The sequence below is a fragment of the Vombatus ursinus genome, unplaced genomic scaffold (genome assembly GCF_900497805.2).
Source record: "Vombatus ursinus unplaced genomic scaffold, bare-nosed wombat genome assembly UNPS02004746.1, whole genome shotgun sequence".
NCBI classification, from domain to species: Eukaryota; Metazoa; Chordata; class Mammalia; order Diprotodontia; family Vombatidae; genus Vombatus; species Vombatus ursinus.
In genome coordinates, this window is record NW_020944524.1 from 565,871 (window position 1) to 589,958 (window position 24,088).

Consider the following 24,088-nt stretch of genomic DNA (forward strand, 5'->3'; position numbering starts at 1 on the left):
TTTTTACTTTTTATAATTTAATATTTTATTTTTTCCCAATTACATGTAATTTTTTTAAAATTTTGTTTTAAAAAATTTGAGTTCCAAATTCTCTCTTACTCCTCTCCCTCACTCCCATGAAGAAAGCAAGCAATTTGATACAGGTTATACATGTGCAGTCATGCAAAACATATTTCCATGTTAGTCAAGAAAACACAGACCAAAAAAAATCCCCAAGAAAAATAAAAGTAAAGAAAAAGTACGCTTCAATATGCACTCAGACTCCATCAGTTCATTTTCTGGAGATTTTTCATCATAATTCCCTCAGAATTTTCTTTGATCATTGTATTGCTGAGAATAGCTGAATCATTCACAGATGATTATCATACAATATTGCTGTTACTGTATACAATGTTTTCCTGGTTCTGCTCATTTCATTCTGCATCAGTTCACGTAAGTCCAGGTTTTTTTGAGAGTATCTTGCTCATCATTTCTTATAGCACAATTGTATTACATAATAATCACATATGACAACTTGTTCAGCCATTCCCCTGTTGATGGACACTATAGCTCTTTTTGAGGTGGCAAACAATGAGAATCTGAGGGAGCACTCAAATTTGTAGAATCATTTAACAACTTATGATACATAAATGTTATGATACATTTGGAAGAGTATTGAACTCTTCTCAGAGTGATGAACAACAATGATTCTAGATGATGAAACATGCTGCTCACTTAGATACAGATGAAAGACTCAGAATGAAGAAGGATTCAATTTTTTTTGGACATGGCCAATGTAGAAAGTTGTTTTGATTGACTACATGTTTGTAATGGGTTTTGTTTCTCTTCTGTTCTCATTTGAGGGAGGTGGTTGGAATAGGAGGATGAGAATTTGGATTCTGGTTGATTAAAAAAAATACAATATTTTAAAAAATATTAGTTTTTGATTCCATAAATTCCAAATCATATTTTATGATTTAAAAGCTTGATATCCTCATATCTGTACAGTGGTTTATTTTCCATGTAGAAGACATCTTTTGCAGAAAAAACTCAGTAGAATATATTTTACTTTTCCTCTTTGATTTTCAAATTCTTCCAAAATATAAACATATTGTTCAGTCATTCTTCATTCATGTCTGACTCTTTCTGACCCCATTTGGGGTTTTCTTGGCAAAGATATTGGAAAGATTTGCCATTTCCTTCTCCAGCTCATTTTACAGATGATGAAACTAAAGCAAACAGGGTCAAGTGACTTGCCTAGGATCACAGAGCTTATAAATGTCTGAAGCCAGATTTGAATGGCCCCACGCAGGCAGGCATCCTCTAGAGGCCTGACTTTCATACACTTCAGGGCATCCCAGGGTGGCTTGGTGTCCTCCAGTGGCTGGACCTCTACCTGCTTCGGTGCAGCCCTGGGGAAATGCAGAAAAACTCCACCTGGCCTCAGGACACACCAGATTGGTATCTAAAACCCCATCTCAGTACCAGGTAAGCTGCTAGACCCTGCAACTTCCAGCTGCCAGCATCTGAGGCCCCAGCACACAAAGCCAGCGACCAGACCCCTGGCCCCCAGCACAAGAAGCTTGGGACAGTGCCCCCTGTCCTCCAGCAGGAGAGTTCAACTTTAAAAGCCAGGAAATATGCAAAGATGAGCAAGAAGCAAAAATGAACATTGACTATAGAAAATTACTATGGTGACAGGGAAGATCAAAACACAAACTCAAAAGAGGACAACACTGTCAGTATATTTTCATCTGTGGTACCAAGCCCAAAAAGCCTTCTTGGAAGAGTTTAAGAAGGATTTTAAAAGTTCAATAAGAGAGGTAGAGGAAAAATTGGGAAAAGAAATGAGAGGTATGCAAGAGAGAGTCAACAACTTAGAAAAGGAAGGACAAATATATACTGAAAAAAACAATTTCTTTAAAAAAAAATTGGCCAAATAGAAAAAAAAAAATCACTGAAAAGAACTCTTTAGAAAGTATAATTGACCAAATGGAAAAGTAGGTACAAAAGCAAATGAAGAAAATAATTTCTTAAAAACTAGAAGTGAGGGGTCAGAGCCAAGATGGTAGAGTAAAAGCAGTGACTTGCTTGAGCCCTCCTCTAAAAAAAATGGCTCTAAACAAATTCTAGAGTAGCAGAACTCACAAAAAGACAGAGTGAAACAAATTTCCAGCCCAAGACGACCTGGATGGTTGATTGGAAAGGTCTATTGCACCAGGCTGGGACAGGAGCACAGCTCAGCATGGACCACGCAGGCAAAAACCAGGCCTCAGTGAACCTGGAGCAACCTGAATCCTCAGGGGATTGAATCAAGGGGAGCAGTGGGACACCTTAGAAGGTCAGAAAGAAAGGTCTGTCAGACCTCAGTGAGAGAGGAGCATAGTCTGGCCCCAGTTTTGGCACAGCCAGGGGCAGCTACTTCAGGTGCTCTTGGCCCACAGAGTGTGAATCAAGTGGCTGATCAGAGGGGGATTGCAGAGATCTCTTTGCTGGTGCTGAGGCAGGATTCCCTTGATTTGCCCCTGCTTGGACCAGAGCTCAATAGAAAATTTGACTTTCAAATATGGACTCAAGAGATGCATAAAAAGGTAAACAGGAAAGAGAAATCATAAAGGACTTATTAAAGTTGAACTGTTTACATTTCTACATGGAAAGATTATATTTGTAACTCATGAGACCTTTCTCAGTATTAGGATAGTTGGAGGGAAAAAATTATATGTATAGATAGATAGATAGAGGGTGAGTGGAAGGTGAAGGGGTGATATCTAAAAATAAAATTAAGGAGTGAGCACTGTGAGAAGGAGAAAGGGAGAGGTAGAATGGGGTAAATTATCTCACATAAAACAGACAAGAAAAAGCTTTTAAAGTGGAGGGGAAGTGGGGGAAAGTGAAAGGAAATAAGTTAATCTTATTCTCATCAGATTTGGCTTAAGGAGAGAATAACATACACACCCAATTGGGTATGGAAATCTATCTTACCCTACAGGAAAATAGAGGGGAAGGGGATAACAGAGGGGAGGGGGAGGTGATAGGAGGGAGGGCAGATTGGGGAGGGGAGGGGATAATCAGAGGCAAAAAACTTCTGAGGAGGGGATGGTGTCAAAAGAGAGAATAGAATAAATGGGGGGTGGGATAGGATGAAGGGAAATACAGTTAGTTTTTCACAACATGACTACTATCGATATGTTCTGCATGACCACATGTATTGTCTTCTCAATGAGGGTGGGTGGGGAGGCAGGAAAGGAGAAAATTTGGAACCCAAAGATTTAAAAACAAGTGTTAAAAATTGTTTTCACATGCAACTGGGAAATAAAATATACAGGCAATGGGGTTTAGAAATCTATCCCACCCTGCAGGAAAATAGAAGGCGAAGGGGATGAGAGAAGGGGTGGTGATAGAAGGGAGGGCATATTAGGGGAAGGGGTATTCAAAATGCATGCCATCTTGGGGTAAGGGGAGGGGTGAGATATAAAATAGGTAAATAAAAATTAGAAGTGGGCAAGTGGAAGCTAATGACTCTATGAGACATTATGAATCAGTCAAACAAAATCAAAAGAATAAAAAAATAGAAGAAAATGTAAAATACTTCATTGGAAAAACAATTGACCTGGAAAATAGATCCAGGAGAGATAATTTAAAAATTATCCTGAAATTCAGTCAACCTGAAAGTCATAATCAAAAAAGAATCTGAACAGCATATTTCAAGAAATTATCAAGTAAAACTGCCCAGAGTTAGAACCAGAGGGTAAAATAGTCATTGAAAGAATCCACCGATACCTCTGAAAGAGATCCCAAAATGATAGCTCCAAGGAATATTGGAGCCAAATTCCAGAATTATCAGGTCAAGGAAAAAATACTGTAAGTGGCCAGAAAGAAACAATTTTAATATTTTGGAGCCACAGTCAGGATTACGCAGGACTTAGCAGCTTCTCCATTAAAGAATCAGAGTGCTTGGAATATGATATTCCAGAAGGCCAAGGAGCTTGGATTATAACCAAGAATCAAGTATCCAGCAAAACTGAGCATAATCTTCCAGGGGAAAAGATGGGCATTCAATGAAATTTCCATTTCAATTATTCCTGATAAAAAACCAGAGCTGAACAGAAAATTCAATCTTTAAATACAAGACTCAAGAGAAACATAAAAAGGTAAGCAGGAAAGACAAAAAAAATGTTATCCAATAAGATTAAATTGTTCATATCCCTATACAGGAAGACGGTATTTGTAACTCATGAGAACTGTTATCTTTTTTACAATATTTAGAAGGGGTATACATAGACAGAGGGTGTGGATATAAGTTGACTTTGATGTGATGACAAAAGAAATAATTAGGGGGCAAAAAAAATTTTGTACTGGGAGAAAAGAAAGGAGGCAGCAAAGAGTAAATTACATCACATGAAGAGGTACAAAGACCTATCACAGTAATGGAAAGAAGGGAGGGAAGCCAACATTATTTGAACCTTACTCTCACTGTATTTGGATCAAAGAGGGAGTAACATACACGTTCAGTTGGTTATAGAAATCTACCTTACTCTACATGGAAGTAGGAGGAAAAAGGGGAAAGAAAAGGGAGGGAGCAGATAGAAGGAGGGCAGATTAATGGGTCAGAAGGAAAACACTGGTGAGGAGGGAAAGGGTGAAAGGAGAGAGGAAAGTATAAATGGGGGGGGAGGAGGAGAAATAGAGTGGAGAGAAAGCCACAGTAATCATAACTGTGAATGTGATTGAGATGAACTCTCCCATAAAATAGAAGCAGATAACAGAGTGGATTAAAAACCATAATCCTACAATATATTGTTCATAAGAAACATATCTGAAGCAGAGAGACACACATAGTGAAGGGAAAAAGCTGGAGCAGAATATATTATGAGTCAGTTGAAGTAAAAAAAAAAAAAGCAGGGGTAGCAATCCTGATCTCAGACAAAGAAAAAGCAAAAATTGATCTAATTAAAACAGACAAGGAAGAAAACTACATCTTCCTAAAAGATACCAAAGACAATGAAATAATATCAATACTAAATATATATGAAATTAAGTGAGTTACAGGAAGAAAGACAGCAAAACTATACCAGTGGGGGACCTCAACCTCCCCCTCTCAGAACTTGATAAACATAACCACAAAATAAACAAAAAACAAGTTAAGGAGGTGAATAAAATCTTAGAAAAGTTAGATATGATAGACATCTGGAGAAAACTGAGTGGGGACAGAAAAGAATATACCTTTGTCTCAGTGGTACTTGGCACCTATAGAAAAACTAACCATGTACTAGGGCATAAGAACCTCACAACTCAATGCAGAAAGCAGAAATATTGAATGCATCCTTTTCAGATCATGAGACAGACCATGGAAAGATAGACTAAAAATTGATTGGAAACTAAATAATCTAATACAACAACAAATCATAGATACAATCAATAACTTCATGCAAGAGAATGACAATCATGAGACAACATACCAAAACTTATAGGATGCAGCCAAAGCAGTTGCGCTTTTCAAAAAAAATTACTCAGTGCCCTCCCTGGAAATGTACTATTTTCAACCCTTTAACGGTTCTTTTGAAATTTGCTTCATTTAAAAAATATGTATTTTTTAAAATGACACATCTTAAATTTAATAATTTATTGTAAATCTGTGAGGTTTTTTCCTGCATTGAAAATCTGATGATGCAACATTGCATCATGTAACTGTATAGTATCGTATTGTAAACAAGTCATTTCAAGCTCATATTTCTGCTGATGCATGCTGGATTTCTCGACAATGTGCGACAATACTCACCTACCATCACTTGCTTGTTAAGACCTGTTGGCAGACTTGACCACTGATTGGTTATAACTTGAATTTTGTGTGTTTATTTGGAAAATAATGTAATCACTATGACATTAACTCTGTTACACAACAGACGAAATGTGTAAAAATAGTTTTTCAAAATTTTCTTATCTTCTTTCCTTATGCATCTTCCGCCCCCTTATTTTTATTCAGTGCCCCCCAACTGCAATCTAATACCACCCTCCTGGATCATTCCAGCACCCCCCAGGGGCAATATTGCCCAATTTGGGAACCTATGGCTTACATGAATAAAATAGAGAAAGCGGTAGTTAATGAATTGGGCATGCATATAAAAAAAGCTAGAAAAAGAATAAATTAAAAATCCCCAATTAAAGACTAAATTAGAAATTCTAAAAATCAAAGGAGAAATTAATAAAATTGAAATTAAGAAAACTATTGAACTAGTAAATAAAACAAAGAGCTGGTTTTATAAAAAAAAACAATAAAATAGATAGACTTTTGGCTAATCTGATTTTAAAAAGAAAGAAAACCAAATTACCAGTATCAAAAATGAAAAGGGTGAATTTACCACTAACGAAGAAGAAATTAAAACAATAATTAGGAGCTATTTTGCTCAACAATATGCCGACATATCTGACAATCTAAATGAATTGCCTGGATTAATAGAAGAGAAAATAAAATACTTAAATAACCCTACTCCAGAAAAAGAAATTGAACAAGCCATCAGTGAACTCCCTAAGAAAAAATTGCCGGACAGAAATAGAGTGGTGGATCAGTGGAATAGGTTAGGTACACAAGACACAGTAAGTCAATAACTATAGCAATCAACTCTTTGAAAAACCCAAAGACTCCAGCTTCTGGGATAAGAGCTCACTATTTAACAAAAGCTGCTGGGAAAACTGGAGAATAATATGGCAGAAACTAGGTATAGACCAACATCTTTTATGGTATATCTAGATAAGGTCAAAATTGGTACATGATTTAGACATAAAGGGTAATAGTATAAGCAAATTATGAGAGCAAGGAATACTTCTCCTGTCAGAACTATGAAGAAGGGGAGAATTTATGGCCAGTCAAGAGACAGAGACCATTATGTAATACCAAATGCATAATTTTGATTTCATTAAATTAAAAAGGTTTTGCACAAAGCCAATGCAACCAAGATTAGAAGGGAAGCAGAAAACTGGGGAATACTTTTTATATCCAGCCTCTCTGATAAAGGCCTTTCTAAAATATATGGAAAACTGAGTCAAATTTTAAGAATACAAGTCATTCCCCAATTGAAAAATGGTCAAAATATATGAACAGGCAGTTTTCAGATGAAGAAATTAAAGCTATCTATGGTCATATGAAGAAGTGCTCTAAATCACTACTCACTAAGGAAATGCAAATTAAAACGACTTTGAGGTAACATCTCACACCTATCAGATTGGCTAATATGACAGAAAGGAAAATGATAAATATTGGAGAAGATGTGGGAAAATTGGAACACTAATGCATTGTTAGTGTAATTGTGAACTGATCCAACCATTCTGGAGAGCAATTTGGAACTATGCCAAAAGGACTATAAAACTGTGCATACCCTTTGATCCAGCTGTACCACTACTAGGTCTGTATCCCAAAGAGATCATAAAAAAGGTAAAAGGACCCACATGTACAAAAATATTTATAGCAGCTCTTTTGTAGTGGCCAAGAACTGGAAATTAAGGGAATGCCCATCAACTGGGGAATGGCTGAACAAGTTGTGGTATATGAATGTAATGAAATACTATTGTTACATAAGAAATGATGAGCAGGCAGACGTCAGAAAAACCTGGAAAGACTTAGATAAACTGATGCTGAGTGAAGTGAGAAAAAGCAGAAGAACATTTTACACAGTAACAGCAGCATTGTGCAATCACCAAGTTTGACAGACTTAGCTTTTCTCAGCAATACAATGATTTAACACAATTCCAAAAGACTTATGATGCTATGCACATCCAGAGAAAGAACTACGGAGTCTGAATGTAGATCAATGCATACTATTTTCTTTTTTGCTGCTGTTCTTTCACAACATGACTAATGTATAAATACGTTTAATATAATTGTAAATGTATAGCCTATATCAGATTGCATGGCATCTTGGGAAGGGAGGAGGGGAGAGAAGGGGAAAAATTTGGAACTCAAAATCTTGTGAAAGTGAATGTTGAAAACTAATAATAAATTAATTAATAAAAAACATGGAAATTCATATGGAAAGTCAAAAGGTCAGGAATATCAAGGGAATTAATGAAAAAAGTGTGAAGGAAGGTAACCTTTCCATACCAGATCACAAACTGTATTACAAAGCGGTAATCATCAAAACAGTCTGGTACTGGCTAAGAAATAGAGTGGCAGATCAATGGAAAAGATTACACATTAGGAAATGACCATAGTAATCTTGTATTTGATAAATACAATGATCCAAATTTTTGGGACAAGAACTCACTATCTGACAAAAACTGCCAGGTAAACTGGAAAAGTTTAGCAGAAACTAAGTATAGACCAACAAGTGGGGAATGGCTGAATAAGTTGTGGCATATGATTACAATAGATTACCTCTGTGCTATAAGAAATGATAAGCAGAATTCCTTCAGAAAAACCTGGAAAGATTTACGTGAACGAAAGCAAAGTGAAATGAGCAGAACCAAGAGAATACCGTATACAGTAACAGCATTATTGTTCAATGATCAACCATGAATGACTAAGCTATTTTCAGCCATACAAAGATTCAAGACAATTTTGAAGAACTTATGATGAAAAACGCTATCCACCTCCAGAGAAAGAACTTGGAATCTGAATTAAGAATTTTATATATAAAAATTGTTTGAAATATCTATCTAATAATATTTAGAAAAAGACTCATTTTCTAATTCAGGCCCTCATGACATAACAACTGAAATTCTCTGAAGTTTCAGGTGAATTACGTGTTCTTAATATAATGACTCTTCCTATAGCTCTATTTTATATTGAGTTTGTATGAAGTCTTGGAACCTGAGAAACAGATCTAGAAGGAAGAAGCCCCTTTCCAGGTGACCTAGGAACATGGTTTATTCCAACAATATACAATCACAAACCAGGCTGGGAGAACTCTACGGTGTGGGGTTTCAGTACACAAAACAGACCCTCGAACTTTTTTCATCTACATCAAGGATGTGTGATTCTTAATAACTGTATCCACCTAATGATATGAAGCTATGATTACTGGAACTTGACCTCATGAGACTATAATTGATATTATTCTGAGTCTGATTCCAGGTATGATTATCAAGGAATCCTATTAGGTCAATGATCCATGATGCCAGTAACTCTATAGGGTTGACATCCATAACTACAAGTGGAATTCTCATGGAAAAAGTTGGAAGAATGACTTAATTTTCCTAGTATGAATTTCCTCTTGAATGGAAAATATCCCAACTTTTAAGCCTGGCTCAATAAAATTGGCTATCTATATATGACTCTGGCCTGGAATTGACATGAAATTAGGGAATCATTTTTCCCTTACTGTATAACATCTCTATTTTCTTTCTATGGCAAATTTCATGGCAGGTTATCAGTATAAATACAATATTAAATCCTTATTTCATAGGTTAATCCTGGAGCACATCTGAGCTATTATAATAAGATAGAGGTATAAGATTTGAGCTATTTAGCCTAAAATTTTAGACCTTCCTAAAATTAATGTGAGAATAATTGGATATCGATGGAACAGTTTATGGGACTAAACTGTTATTCTATTAATTATTAAGGCTAAAACAGAAGCATCTTCAGTTTTGTTGTGAAGAAAAGAATGTTAGAATATCTTGTATTACCTAAATGGGAAAAGCCAATTTTATTTGGATTTATTACTACCACCTGGATATTGAGCATGTCTTGAAAGGCAAAACATGTTTTATTATAAATAACTTATTTGATCTACACCATCTTGAAATTGACTACTCAATGCAACCCATCCCAGTACTTTTTATTACAACTGCAATTATTCTGGCACCTTTTAAATTAATCCAGTTGTGTATCGGGGTCATTATCTTATAAGAAAGTGTTCCGTTAATAGTTCCCTAGTAGAATCTCATCTTCTTAAGGGTGAATGAACAGCTAAAAGAAAATAGCTAGAGTGAATAATTTTCAAGTGGTTTTAATAAATAATTATAACAAGATTAGGTAATTATACATGCTAAATAAAAATTTGATTTCAGAATTTTTTAATTTTTCAGTTGTTATTTGAAGTTGCCAACCTAAAAATGTAACTTCCCTGGTCTTGTGATGTTCATATAAGTGCTATTAAGGTTTGAGCTAGTTCTCACTACCTGACCTTGTCATTGTCATAGCAAATTAGAATTGTTATTAAGATTTATTCTGTTAGATATTTTTAATATAGAAGGGGATCTCTGCAAGTGACCTGAACTGGAGAAACAAATTCACTGAAGTTGCTCTGAAGCTCCACTCATTCAAGTACGCCTAAGGAGAGAGCTCTCCAGAGGACCACAGGATTACATCAGAGGAAGTTTCAGAGACTGAACAACTATATGAAATGGGACTCTGAACCTTATGATATGATTGACTGATGAAAGAGATGTGGAAATGAGATTAAGAAATAGATTACACCATTATTTTCTATTAGTGCTACTTACCAAAGGCCTACTTCTCTCAAATGGCTTCTGTCAATGTGTCACCCATAAAGGACTGCCCTGTATGCATTTAGATTGTAACAATCCAAAGAAAGATTAGGTTCTTTCTGTGGATCAGAGGTGAGGAAAGAGAGAAATGATTTATTTGAATCCCCACTCTATTCCAATCAGTATTAATCAGTTTGATATGATTACACAGGTGTAGTGATGATAAATTCTGATTATTAGGCCCCAGAGTTGTAAACTGCAGGTTGTAAAATCACTTGCTTAATCATAAAAAGCTAACTAGAGGCCCTCCACCCTTGTTTTAATTTGTTATGGTGACCAAGCACAATGTGACATAGGTGATTCAATTACATGGAAAATCCTTCAACTTATTTTTGTACCTCCGGACCACTTTCTTCTGTCCAACATGAGCAGATTACTATATTATGACAATTTAATCAATGGAGATGCCCCCTGCTTCACTCAACCCAAGACCCCCTTGTTGACATACCATTTTATGGCTGACAAATCATTATTAGCCCTTGAAGCAAGATCTATCAACCAATGGGATTCTGCATTTTGTGTAGGCCCTCTAGAGTTTTCAAATATCAAATCTAGTATTGAACTTTATGAAAATAAGGGCCTGGAGGAAGGGAGCATCTCAGATCATAAGAAAGATCTGAGGTCTACTTCATTAGAGGGGACCACGGACCCTTTAATAAAGTGCCATTGGCTCAGAGCTCTGGGTTTTTCTTGCATATTGGTCAATTATAATCCCCACAATTATTTAACTTGAAAAGGCTACAAGTCAAAACTAAAGAGCAGAGAGAGTTGGTGCATGATTTTTTAACCAGTGGAATTTCTAAAGCTGAGATGCAACAAAGGATGAATCAATTCTCTGTTGCTTGTGCTAATTTTGGACTAACAATTAACACCAAGAAAACAGAGATTCTCCACCAGTCAGCACCACACCATTCATATGTGGAACCATCTAACATAACAAATGGAGAAATTTTGAATACTATAGATAAATTCACTTACCTTGACAGTATACTTTCCAGGGATGTACACATAGATAATGAGGCTGGCACATGCTTTGCCAGAGCTAGCTCAATAATGGGGAGGCTCCAAAGGAAAGTGTGGGAGAGAAGAAGCATTAGACTACCTACCAAACTGAAGATCTACAGAGCTGTTGTGTTGACCTCATTGGTGTATATCTGTGACACCTAGATAGTATACTACCAACATGCCAAGAAACCAAACAGTAAAACACACCGCACCTTGATTCCAACATAGTGATGTTATTTTGGTCCTCTTCAAGAAAGGAGGACAACAACCAATTAGAGAGAAGGCCTAGAGGTGGCTGTGTTATGTTTTAATGATTTCAAAGAAAAATAGAAAGGGAGGAGAAAAGGAATACACTGAGGAGGAGAAGGAAGAAGAAGATTAGGAATATTATATCATTATGGTACACATATAGAAGTCTATACAAATAAGGAAGAAAGGGTGGGAAGAGCAAATGATGCTTGAACCTTACTCTTGTCTACATACACATTCCTAGTTGGGCACAAAAATACATTTCACTCAAGACGGAAATAAAACGCAAGAGGGGAGAAGGAGAATTAGATGGAGGACAGATTATAAGAGGGATTAGTCCTAAGCAAATCAAATTCTAAGAATAAATAAGGGTGCTTGTGGCAACTCCTTTTTACAGTGGCAGGTAATTAAAAATTGAGGAATGGCAATCAGCTGAGGAATGGTTATAGTTTAGCACTGCTATGCTGAATAAAATGATGAAGACGATGATTTCAGAAAAACCTGGGAAGACTTGTATGAATTGGTAAAGAGTGGGGTAGGCAGAACTAGAATATACAAAGACAACCAAATTGTAAAGTCAAAGAACTTTGGAATTCTTATGAACTCTTATCAATATAATGACCAACCATGATTTTGGAAGATTAACATGAAACATATTACCCACTTTCTGACAGAGAAGTGAAAGATTCAGAGGGCAAAATGAGACATATATTTTTGGACAAGGTCAGGGCAGAAATTTGTTTTGTTTTACTACACATGTTTTTAATAGTGTTTTCTTTTTCTTTTATTCATAACTGGGAGGGTGTAGAAGGTGAGAGAGGTAGTTGGGGAAAAAGAAGGTAGTTTGAAAAAAATATTCTTCAAAATAAAAAATAAACAGTTTCTATATAACCAAAACAAATTGATCTCAAAAACAGGATAGAGACAACTTAAAGACCATAGGTCTTCCAGATGACATGATGAGTTAAAAAAAAAAACCTGAACACAAAAGTACAGGAAAAAAAACAAGAAAACTGCCCAGAACTGAACACTGGTGTAGTGGATAGAATGACAGACCTGGAGTCAGTAAGACTCACCTTCCTGAGTTCAAATCTGGGCCTCAGACATTAGCTGTGTGACCCTAGGCAAGTCACTCAATCCTGTTTGCCTTAGTTTTTTTTAATCTTTAAAATAAGCTGAAGAAGGAAATGGCAAACCACCTCAGTATCTTTGCCAAGAAAACCCCAAATGGGGTCACAAAGAGTTGGACCTGACTGAAAAACGCCTGGACAACAACATAAAACCAAAACAAACAGATCTCAAAAAAAGATATGTAGAGACAATTTAAAGATCATAGGCCTCCCAAATGAACATGATGAGTAAAAACACAATAATTCAGGCAAAAATACAAGAAAACTGCCCAGAACTTCTGAACTCAGAAAAGAGACTGACAATGACAAGAATCATCAGAGGGCAAACTGCAAAATACAATTTGATTTAAATTTAACAAATTCCAGTAACAAACAACAAATTCTTCAAGTGACCAGGAGAAAGTCTTTCAAATACAATGGAAAGGAAATTCAAATAACACAATGCTATTCTGCACCAACTAAAAACCCCAGGTGAGAATGAAATAATGTGTTCCAAAGAACAAAGCAGTTTGAGATGCAAACGATTTTGATTCCCCATAAGCCTAGGCGTAATTATCAATAACAAAAGATGGATATTAAATAAAAGAGAGGCATTTAAAGCATTCCTTAAAAACCACAACAACAAAATATGTGAGCAGATTATCTACTTCAAAAAAAACCCCAAAAACAGAAAAACAAGAAAGGTAAACAAATACAGCAACTAAGCAGGGTACAAGTAACAAAATAAATGCACAAGGAGATAAAAGTGAAAAACGGATATTAAATCTAAGAAGTTGAACTAAAGGAACAGACCTGAAACACCATGGATTAAATCTTAAAACACTTGCCTATAGGTAAATCAATGTTTTTTGTGAAACTAAACACCCTTTCTTCCCTAATCACTCAGTTCCTTAATCTACTCACTTTTTATGAGCCACTTCTCCATCTCACTTTAGCTTATGAACATGGTCATACTCTTGATTTTGATTTGTACTCACAAATGTACTACCACTATGTTCAAAAATTTTAGTCCCCTTTCTGACTAATCTATTGCCTTTTAATGTTTACCTCTTCTTTTCCCTTACAAAGATCTACTTTTCATGACCTTCAACCTCTGGACTCCTCGATTCTTTGTAGGCCCTCTCCCTCATATTAGCCACACTATTCTCTTCTTGCCATCTTGACCCCGTGGTCAAGAACCAACACAACCCTACACTGTCTATCTCTCATGAATCCCTAGACCCCTTATCATACTTCCAATTATGCCCAGGAAGACTCAGCCTTGGATCACTTCCACCATTTGTCCACCTTCACTCATACACACACGTTGCTGAATAACAATGGAGAAAATCACATACCCATTCTGACTGGGTCCAACAACAAATTTATGTTACACAACTTCAACTGGGCCCTAACTGCTGCTAAGCAATCCTACCATATCTCCTTTAACAACTTACCATTCTACTCTCCACAGTAGTTCTTGCGAACCTTTTCCAAAACCTCCCATGGATTCCCCTTCCTCTACTCTGTCAGCTGAGAACCTTGCCTCATATTTTACATAAAAAAATTGAAGCCACTTGCTGTGAGCTCCCTCTTCTCCCTTCCACATCTCACATCATTTATACGCCTTCTGCCACTATTTCTTTCTTCACCCCCATCTTACTAGATGAAGTGGCCTCACTCCTTACCAAAGCTAACCCCTCTAATTCAAGTGATCCCATTTCATCCCATATCCTCCCACAGAATGCCCCCTCTGTCATTCCCCCTTTATCCCTTATTTTCTTTTATTTTATTTTTTAATTAAGTTATTTTCAGTTTTCCACACTCACTTCCACAAGATTTTGAGTTCCAAATTTTCTCCCCATCTCTCCTTCCCCCACCCCAAGACAGCATGCATTCTGAATATCCCTTCCCCCAATCTGCCCTCCCTTCTATCACCCCCTTCCATTATCCCTTTCCCCTTCTATTTTCCTGTAGGGCAGGATAGATTTCTATACCCCATTGCCTGTATCTTATTTCCCAGGTGCATGTAAAAACAATTTTTAACATTTGTTTTTAAAACTTTGGGTTCCAAATTCTCTCTCTTCCTTCCTCCCCACCCACCCTTACTGAGAAGGCAAGCAACTCCATACAGGTTATACAAGTGTAGTCATGCAAAACAATTCCACAATAGTCATGTTATGAAAAACTAATTATATTTCCCTTCATCCTATCCCACCCCCATTTATTCTATTTTCACCTTTGACCCTGTCCTGCCTCAAAAGTGTTTGCTTCTGATTATTCCTTCCCCCAATCTACCCTTCTTTCTATCATCTCTATCTCTCTTATCCACTTTCTTCCCATTTTCCTGTAGGGTAAGATAGATTTCCATACCCAATTAAGTGTGTATGTTATTCCCTCCTTAAGCCAACTCTGATGAGAGTAAGATTCACTCATTCCCTCTCACCTCCCCCGACTTCCCCTCCACTGTAAAAGCTTTCCTGTCTGTTTTATGTGAGATAATTTACCCCATTCTACCTCTCCCTTTTCTCCTTCTCCCAGTACATTCTTCTCTTGCCCCTTAATTTTATTTTTTAGATATCATCCCTTCATATTCAACTAACCCTGTGCTGTCTATATACATATATATAGACCATATATATAATCTATATATATAGACACATATATATAGTCCACATATATAGACACATACATATAGTCTATATATAGACACATACATATAGTCTATACATATAGTCTATATATATAGACACATACATATAGTCTCTCTCTCTCTCTCTCTCTCTCTCTATATATATATATATATTCCTTAATACTGAGAAAGGTCTCATGAGTTACAGATATCATCTTTCCACGTAGAAACATAAACAGTTCAACTTTAATAAGTCCCTTATGATTTCTCTTTCCTACTTACCTCTTCATGCTTCTCTTTAGTCTTGTATTTGAAAGTCAAATTTTCTATTCAGCTCTGGTCTTTTCATCAAGAATGCTTGAAAGTCCTCTATTTCACTGAATGTCCATTTTTTCCTCTGAAGGATTATACTCAGTTTTGCTGGGCAGGTGCTTCTTGGTGGTAATCCTATTGCTTTTGACTTCTGGAATACTACATTCTAAGCCCTCAGATCCCTTAATGTAGAAACTGCTAAATCTTGTGCTATCCTGATTGTGTTTCCACAATACCTGAATTGTTTCTTTCTGAATGCTTGCAATATTTTCTCCTTGACCTGGGAACTCTGGAATTTGGCTATAATATTTCTAGCAGTTTTCCTTTGGGAATCTCTTTCAGGAGGTGATCAGTGGATTCTTTCAATTTCTATTTTACCCTCTGATTCTAGAATATCAGGGCAGTTTTCCTTGATAATTTCTTGAAAGATGATGTCTAGGCTCTTTTTTTGATCATGGCTTTTAGGTAGTCCAATAATTTTTAAATGATCACTCCTGGATCTATTTTCCAGGTCAGTTGTTTTTTCCAATGAGATATTTCACATTGTCTTCTATTTATTCATTCTTCTGATTTTGTTTTACAATGTCTTGATTTCTTATAGAGCCATTAGCTTCCATTTACTCCATTTTAATTTTTAAGGAAGTATTTTCTTTTTTTTTCAATTTCATTAACTTTATTTGTGAAATTAAATTAACCCTACTTTCATGAGGTACAGTATTTGAGGTACAGTCATAACAATTCCCTCATACTTGGTATTTTGTTCACAGACTCAAGTTAATCCTCTTTTCACAGTTAAATCAAATCAAGCATTAATATATTTCAGTTTTCAAAGTTGATTATGATTTGTTTACTAATTCAGAAAATATTGAGAGAAGACATGAATAGAGAAGATACTATGTAGGCTGCATATAATTCTTATAACCACATAAAAGCCATGAAAGCACTTTAAAAAGTCAAAGAGAACCATACAAATGCAAGGAAGAAAGAGTAGAAGTATCTAGAACCAATTCCCCTGCAAAATAAATTTTGAAAGAATACAAGAAATTGCTTTACATTTTGTATTTCTTCTGCTCTTACTTCAGTAAGAGGGTACCTATGGGCCTATGATATGAGCTCTCAGACAACCCTCACTTAAACCTAAAGTAGAATAGTTATTTATGGATTAAAATCCTATTCAAATGACTGATTTCACAATCCATTAGTAAAGTTACTAGAGATTGGTCAACTGAGAAAGAAGGTACCAACTACACCTCTCTATCAGGTACTTGTTTAAAGGTTTAAGAAAAAAAAAGGGACAGGAAGAGGTGTCATAAAATGTTAAAATGGGTCTGCTCATACTGACATGTCTTTCATTTGAAAGTCCCTAAATCTACTTCAGAAAAGAATTAGCTTCAAATCCTGTTTATACTTTGAAAAGTATTTTTCATTTTTCATTTCATTTTTCATCTAACAGCAAAAGAGCTGTTGGAAAATGACAAAGTCTTAAACCCTAAGGGTTTAAGTTAAAATGGCTAATCTGATATAGTTGGTCATCAATTCTTAGAATTTCCCTAAGTCTCATCTCTACTTCCCTTCCCTACAAATCCTCCTTTAAAAAATAACAATGTACCAACACATTAGGAAATGGTTCAATATAATGTAGTACATGCACATAATAGAATACAATTACTGCATCACCAAAAAAATAAAAAATTAGGAGAAACCTAGGAAGACTGAGTGAAGGCAGTAGAATCAGCAAAATAATATGCATTATGACAGCAATGTCAATCCAAATTTAGCCCCAGAAAGGAATTCAGAAAATGTACCTCCCTCCCTTCATAGAAGAGGTTGGAGACTACAGATGTGGAATGCTGTATATACTATCAGACTCAATGTATCAGTTGCTGGACTGTTATTTTTCTTTTTTAATCTTTCTTTAATAAGGGAATGTTATAGAAAGGAGAAAGTGGAAGGGATAGTTGGAAATGAAGGTAACTTTTTTTCATAATAAAAACACTGTATGGGTAAAAGGCCTTCTGAATTATCAATGCTTACACAAGTGCTGAATTTCATCAAGTTTCAACTATTACCATTAACTGATGAACTTAGCAAAAGCAGTATCACCAGGTAGAATAGTAAATTAGTTTATTTCCCTTTGTGTGTATAAACTAAATATTAAGGGAAAATTTATTAATAGGTATACCATAACTCACACAAATAAAATAAATACATATTTTATTGTGCCCCTGTGGGGGGACATGCTCTTACATAACTTGATCATTTTTTCTACCCAATGAATAAAATTCTTTGTTGGGCATCAGGTCAATAAAATGAGAAATACGATTAGACATGCAAAAGAAAGCAGAAATAGAAGCTATGTCCCAGGTATCTTCTTACTCAAAACCCTGCAATTCCAGCTTTTTAAAATGTTCTGTTATGTCTTCAGCACAACTGACAGCAAGAGCAAATTCTAGCATAGCTAACTCTCGAGGTGATAAGTCAGCCTTTCTCCAATTAACAATGACCTGATCAGTCAGAAGAACATTTTTGGAATATATTATGTGTAGAGTACTATGGGCAATTACACAGTAGGGGCACCTATTACTAGCACCTGTAGCTACAATGATGAGTTCTTTATCTGCCTTGCTGAGATGTCCTGTTTCTTTGTTGATAATGGCATTGTAGTAAGCAAAAAATGCTCTGAAATCCCCTGGTCGATGTGCTAAGGCCTTAAAGATATTGGGTAGAAATCCAGTCTTTTTTTCCACCTCTTCCATAAGCTCCACTATATCAAAAGGTAGTTCCTTTTTATACAGAACAGGATAATGACCAATAGGCTTTGTGGGTTCTTCTGGCTGAGCATCATTGGAATGGCTTGTTACTTTAACTGTTGAAAGGGTCCCAAGTCTACTTACCAATAATTGGGGAATACACGAACCCAGCCCCAGGCACAGAAGGCGAAGGAGCAGTCCCATCGTGGAGTAGTCCCATCGTAGAGCATCCCAGCTCAGCTCGGCTCGGCTCAGCTCCTGCCCGTGGCTTCCTCGCCTTTCCCAATCAGACTTTTGGAGACTGGGAGAGTAAAACGTAAAACTGAGCTTGTGCCTTAAGGAAGTATTTTCTTCAGTGAAATTTTAGACTTCCTTTTCCATTTCGCCAATTCTGCTTTTTAAGGCACTCTTCTCCTCATTGGCTTTTTGGATTTCTTTTGTCATTTGGGTTAGGCTATTTTTTTCAGGTGTTATTTTCTTCAGTAATTTTTTGAGTCTCCTTTAGCAAGCTGTTGACTTGTTTGTCATGATTTTCTTGCATCACTCTCAGTTTTTCCTCTACTTCTCTTACTTGCTTCTCAAAATCCTTTTTGAGCTCTTCCATGGCATGGGACCAATTCATATTTTTCTTGGAGGCTTTGGATGTAGGAGTTTTGACTTGGTTGTTTTCTTCTGGTTGAAGGTTTTCATCCTCTTTGTCACCAAAGTGAGATTCTACAGTCTGAGGTTTTTTTTACACTGTTTGCTCATGTTCCCAGCCAATTACTTGACTTTTAAACTCTTTGTTAATGTAGGGGTCTGCTTCCAGTGTGGAGAATGTACTGTCTCAAGCTTCAGGTGTTTTGTGTAGCTGTTTTCACAGATACTTCTAGGGACCTATAAATTTTTACAGGTATTTGGAGAGGTTTGAGGCAGAGCTTAAGCAAGTCATTGCTTTTACTCCGCCATCTTGGCCTCTATCCCTTATTTTCAATATCTCTTTGCTAGTGCACATTCCCTACCACATGCAAAGATGCCCATGTTTCTCCCATCCTGAAAAAAAACCCTCACTTGATCCTTCTATCCCTTCTATCCCTATTTTCCTATATTTCTTTTGCCCTTAAAGCTAAACTCCTTGAAAAAAAGCCCATCTACAATAAGTGTTCTTTCCTCCCATGCTCCTCTTACACCCTCACAATCCAGCTTTTGTCCTTATCATTTCACTGAAACTGCTTTTTCTAAAGTTACTAATTATCTCTTAGTTGCCATATCCAATAGCCTTTTCTCAATTCTCATCCTCCTTGACTTTTCTGCAGCCTTTGACACCACTGATCACTCTCTCCTTCTTACTCTCCTCTCTCTAGGTTTTCAGGATACTATTCTTTCCTTGTTTTCCTCTTACCTATCTGACCTCTTGTTTTCCATCTCTTTTCAGACTAACTCTCCAATCATAGTTGTCCCTCAGGGTTCTGTCCTGGCCCCATTTCTCTCCCTCTATACAGCTTCACTTGGTGATCTCATCAGCTCCCATGGATTTAATTAGCATTTTTATGCTGATGATTTTTAAATCGACCTATCCTGCTCCAAAATCTCTGCTGACTTCCAATCTTACCTCTCCAACTGCCTTTCAGGAATCTTGAACTAGATAGATACCTTAAAATCAACATGTCCAAAAACAGAAGTCATTTTCTTTCCCCCATACCTCCCTGCCTCCACCTCCCCTATTACCATAGAAGGCAAAACCACCCCTCCCAGTCCCTCAGGCTTGCAACCAGTAGTTTTCTTCAACTCCTCACTATCTCTCCCCCTTCGTATACAATCTGTTGCCATAGCCTATCAATTTCACCTTTTGTAATATTTACTGAACATGCCCCCTAATAATGCCAAGACTTTAGTGTAGTCTGTCATCACCTTAAGCCTTGATTATAGCAATAGCCTGCTGATGGGTCTGCTTGCCTCAAGTCTCTCACCACTCTAATCCATCCTCCATTTAGCCATGAAAGTAATTTTCCTAAAATGTAGTTCTGATCACATCATCCCTCCCCTTACTCAAATAACCTCCAATTGGCTCCCTATTGCCTCTGGTATGAAATACAAGAGAAAATAAAGTATGGCCACCTTCCCCACAATTATTTCAAATAAAGTCAACAAAGTCACAGTTTAATGGGGGAGATATGTAAACAACAATATGCAAAAAAGAGACAGGATAAATCAGAGATAATCTTAGAGGGAAGGCACTAACACCAAGGAGAATCAGGAAAAGTTTCTTACAGAAGGTTGGGTTTTAGCTCGGAACTGAAGAAAATCAGAGTCTCTCAGAAGATATATAACATAACAGCTAGAAGGGATCTCATGATAAATTGAGGGTTTTTTTGAGCATGGATATGCTTGTAAGCAGTAGAGAAGCATTCAGAAGACAGAGAGAGATTGAAAATGAGTGAGAATGGGCAATCTCCTGGAGAAGACAAGATGAAATGGTATAACTTCTGCACGAAGAGGGGTTTGCCTTGGTAAGAAAAAGGATCACATTCCATGCCACAGTGAGGGTCCAGTTGGAATTATGTAACATAAATTTGTAATGGACACAGCATAGTTTTATGACTTTCTCCACATGAAGGCAAGGCAGGGGTGAAGGAGGAGATTGTTATAGATGGCATCTAAGTGGCATGAGAGGAGGGGGAAAAGAGAAAGCTCTTACTCAATGGCCTAATTTTTTCAATGAAATACATGGCAAAAGAGTGGAGGGAGGAACAGTCATGGGAGATTTAATCAGAGATGAAAAAGTTTGGAAAAGCCACTCTGATTTAGTAATATGATGAATGAATTAGAGAGTGAGGGTTGGTGGTGAGGGTTGCAACTACATAACATACATTTACAATGGACTCAGCATAATTTTATGATTTTCTCCAGCTTCATTCAGCAGTATGTACATAGGAATAGCAATGGATGGTGACATTTATCTAAGGCAGAGGTATGCATTGTTGATGGAGCTGTGAATCAGAACAACTATTTTGGACTTTAATTTGGAATTACAAAAATAAAATGGCTAAAATGTCCACACTCTGTGACACAGAGATTAAACTACTAGGCATATATCTCAAGGAAGTATGATAAGAAGAAAGCCTCTAAATATATTAAAATATTTATAGTACCAGTTCTTGTGTTATCAAAGTATTGGGAACAAAGTAGATGCTGATCAACTAGGAAATGGATAAATAAATTGTGGTACATGAGTGAAAAGAAATATTACTGTGTAATAATTAAGCATATATTAAGTTTCTACTCTGTGCTAGGCATTGTGTAAGTGATGTTGATAAAAAAAAGGACAAAAACCAGTCCCTGCTTTCAAGGAGCTTAAAGTATAATAGATGAGACAACATGCAAGCAAGTTTGTATAAACAAGATATAAACACACATATACATACATATATGTGTGAATATGTATATGTGTGTATATATGTATATATACACATAAATACATACATACATATATAAATATGTATATATATAAATATGTGTGTGTGTGTGTGTGTGTGTATATATATATATATATACACACATATATATATGTCTTAGGGCTAGTCTCAGAGGGAAGGCACTTAGATTATGGAGGACTAGGGAAGGCTTCTTGCAGAAGGTGGGATTTAGCTGAGACTTGAAGCAAGCCAGGTAAGCCAAAAGGTAGAAATGAGGAGAGAGCGCATTCAAGGCAGGTAGGTCCGCCAGAGAAAATACTCAAAATCAGAAAATGGAATGTCTTGTTTGAGGAATAGTAAGGAAATTAGTGTCATTAGATCACAGAGTATGTAAAGGAAATAAGGTATAAGAAGATTGAAAAGGTAGTAAAGGGACAGATTATGAAGGGCTTTGAATGCCAAACAAGATTTTATATTTGACCCTGGAAGTAATAAGGAGCCACTGGAGTTTACTGGATGGGGGACAGGGGGTGATATGGTCAGACCTAGACATTAGGATCAATCTGAAGATCAATCTGAAAGATGAGTACAGTACAGATTGGAGTGGGGAGAGACCTGTGACAGGCAGACCCCCAGCAATTTATTGCAATGATCCAGGTGTGAGGTGATGAGGGCCTGCACTAGAGCGGTTGAAATTTCAGAGGAGAGTAATGGATGTGAGATAGTGGCAGAAGGCCGTGTCTGGGAGGATGGTGGTACCCACAATAGTAAAAGCAATGTTCAAAAGATTTGGGGGAAAAGATAATGAGTTCTGTTTTGGATATTCTGAGTTAAACATGTCTATGAGACATCCAATTTGAGATGTCCAATAGGCAGTTGGTGATGAGAGACTAGCTTTCAGAAGAGAAGTTACATACGCAAATAGATTTGAGGATCATTTTATAGAGACAACAATTGATTCTATGGGAGCTGAAGTAAGGGGAAATGAGGACCAAGGTCAGACCATTGGGCAATACTCATAGTTAGTGGTCATGACATGAATGAAGATACATCAAAGAAAGTGTAGGAGATAGGAAAGAACAGTATCACAAAAATCTACAGATGAGAGAGTATCTTGGAGAGGATTGTGATCAACACTGTAAAAGGCTGGGACGAAGTTGAAAAAAAAAAGGATGAAGATTCCAAATAGGTAGTTTGATTTGACAAGGCAGAAAGTATTGAATAATGGGAATAAGCCTTTATTAACTTAGATATATTAGTTCTCAGACAACAAATCCAGTCTGTCATTACATTTTGAACCTTTTTTAGTCAGAAATTATACTCCACTGATCCAGCCTTTGAGAATCCAAGGTCATCTCCACCTCATGGTAAGGCTTCTGATTAGTGAAGGAAAAACAATTATTGAATGACATAAGCATTTACCAAACTTTTACCTCTCTTGTGTACTTATCAAATTCTACCTTATACACCTTCTTTGCATATGCATTTTATCTTCTTTACTTTTTTAAAAGCTCTATTATTTATCTTTTTATCTAGAACCTGGCATAGTTCCTTGCACATGCTTTGTAAATGTGTGCTGGATGAAATTAACACAAAACAACTCTGACATTGTCAAGACTGTACTAAAAACCTAGGACATGATTACAGCAGACAATAATCTAAAGTTCAGCTGAACATGTGCCCTCCCAGAGATGAACCATACTACCTACCAGTAATGCTGAAGCCATTCTTGTAGCCTGGTTTTTCTAAAGCAAAGAGCCAGCCAAAGAGGCCTCCAATTGGGGTGAGAGGCAACAAGGCCTGGGCTGCAGGATGAGGGATGTGACTGATGGCTATATAGGCTCTCCCATCATTTCCTACGATGTAGGCATGCAGGTCTACCTCAGTGAAGGTCACCGGAATATGTCCTACATGGAGATGGCCACTCACTTTCCCATTGACTCGATGAGGTGCTCCTAAAAGATGGAAAGTAGAGTTACTCCCAGCATCCACAGTAATGAGAGACAGAGACCGTGCAAAAAAAAAAAAAAAAAGAATTCCATAGATCATTTTAAAAAACTAAAATCTGAGCAAAAAATATTTACTTCTTCCTCTATTGACTTCTTATGACTAATCGAATGATCTATTTTGAGGTTCATGCTTCCTTCTCCTTCAACTCTGGGGCGAACTGGT

At 36.6% G+C, this 24,088-nt stretch overlaps 1 protein-coding gene across 2 annotated transcripts in view; it reads right to left on the minus strand.

Annotated features, from left to right (window-relative positions):
- The window catches only part of NID2 (nidogen 2), a 133,474-nt gene that overhangs the window by 69,604 nt on the left and 39,782 nt on the right, over window positions 1–24,088 (minus strand). For both annotated transcript variants that reach the window (XM_027841629.1, XM_027841621.1), the window contains exon 6: window positions 23,626–23,871. In XM_027841629.1, coding sequence (XP_027697430.1) covers window positions 23,626–23,871 — 246 coding nt within the window. The remainder of the gene's footprint in view (window positions 1–23,625; window positions 23,872–24,088) is intronic.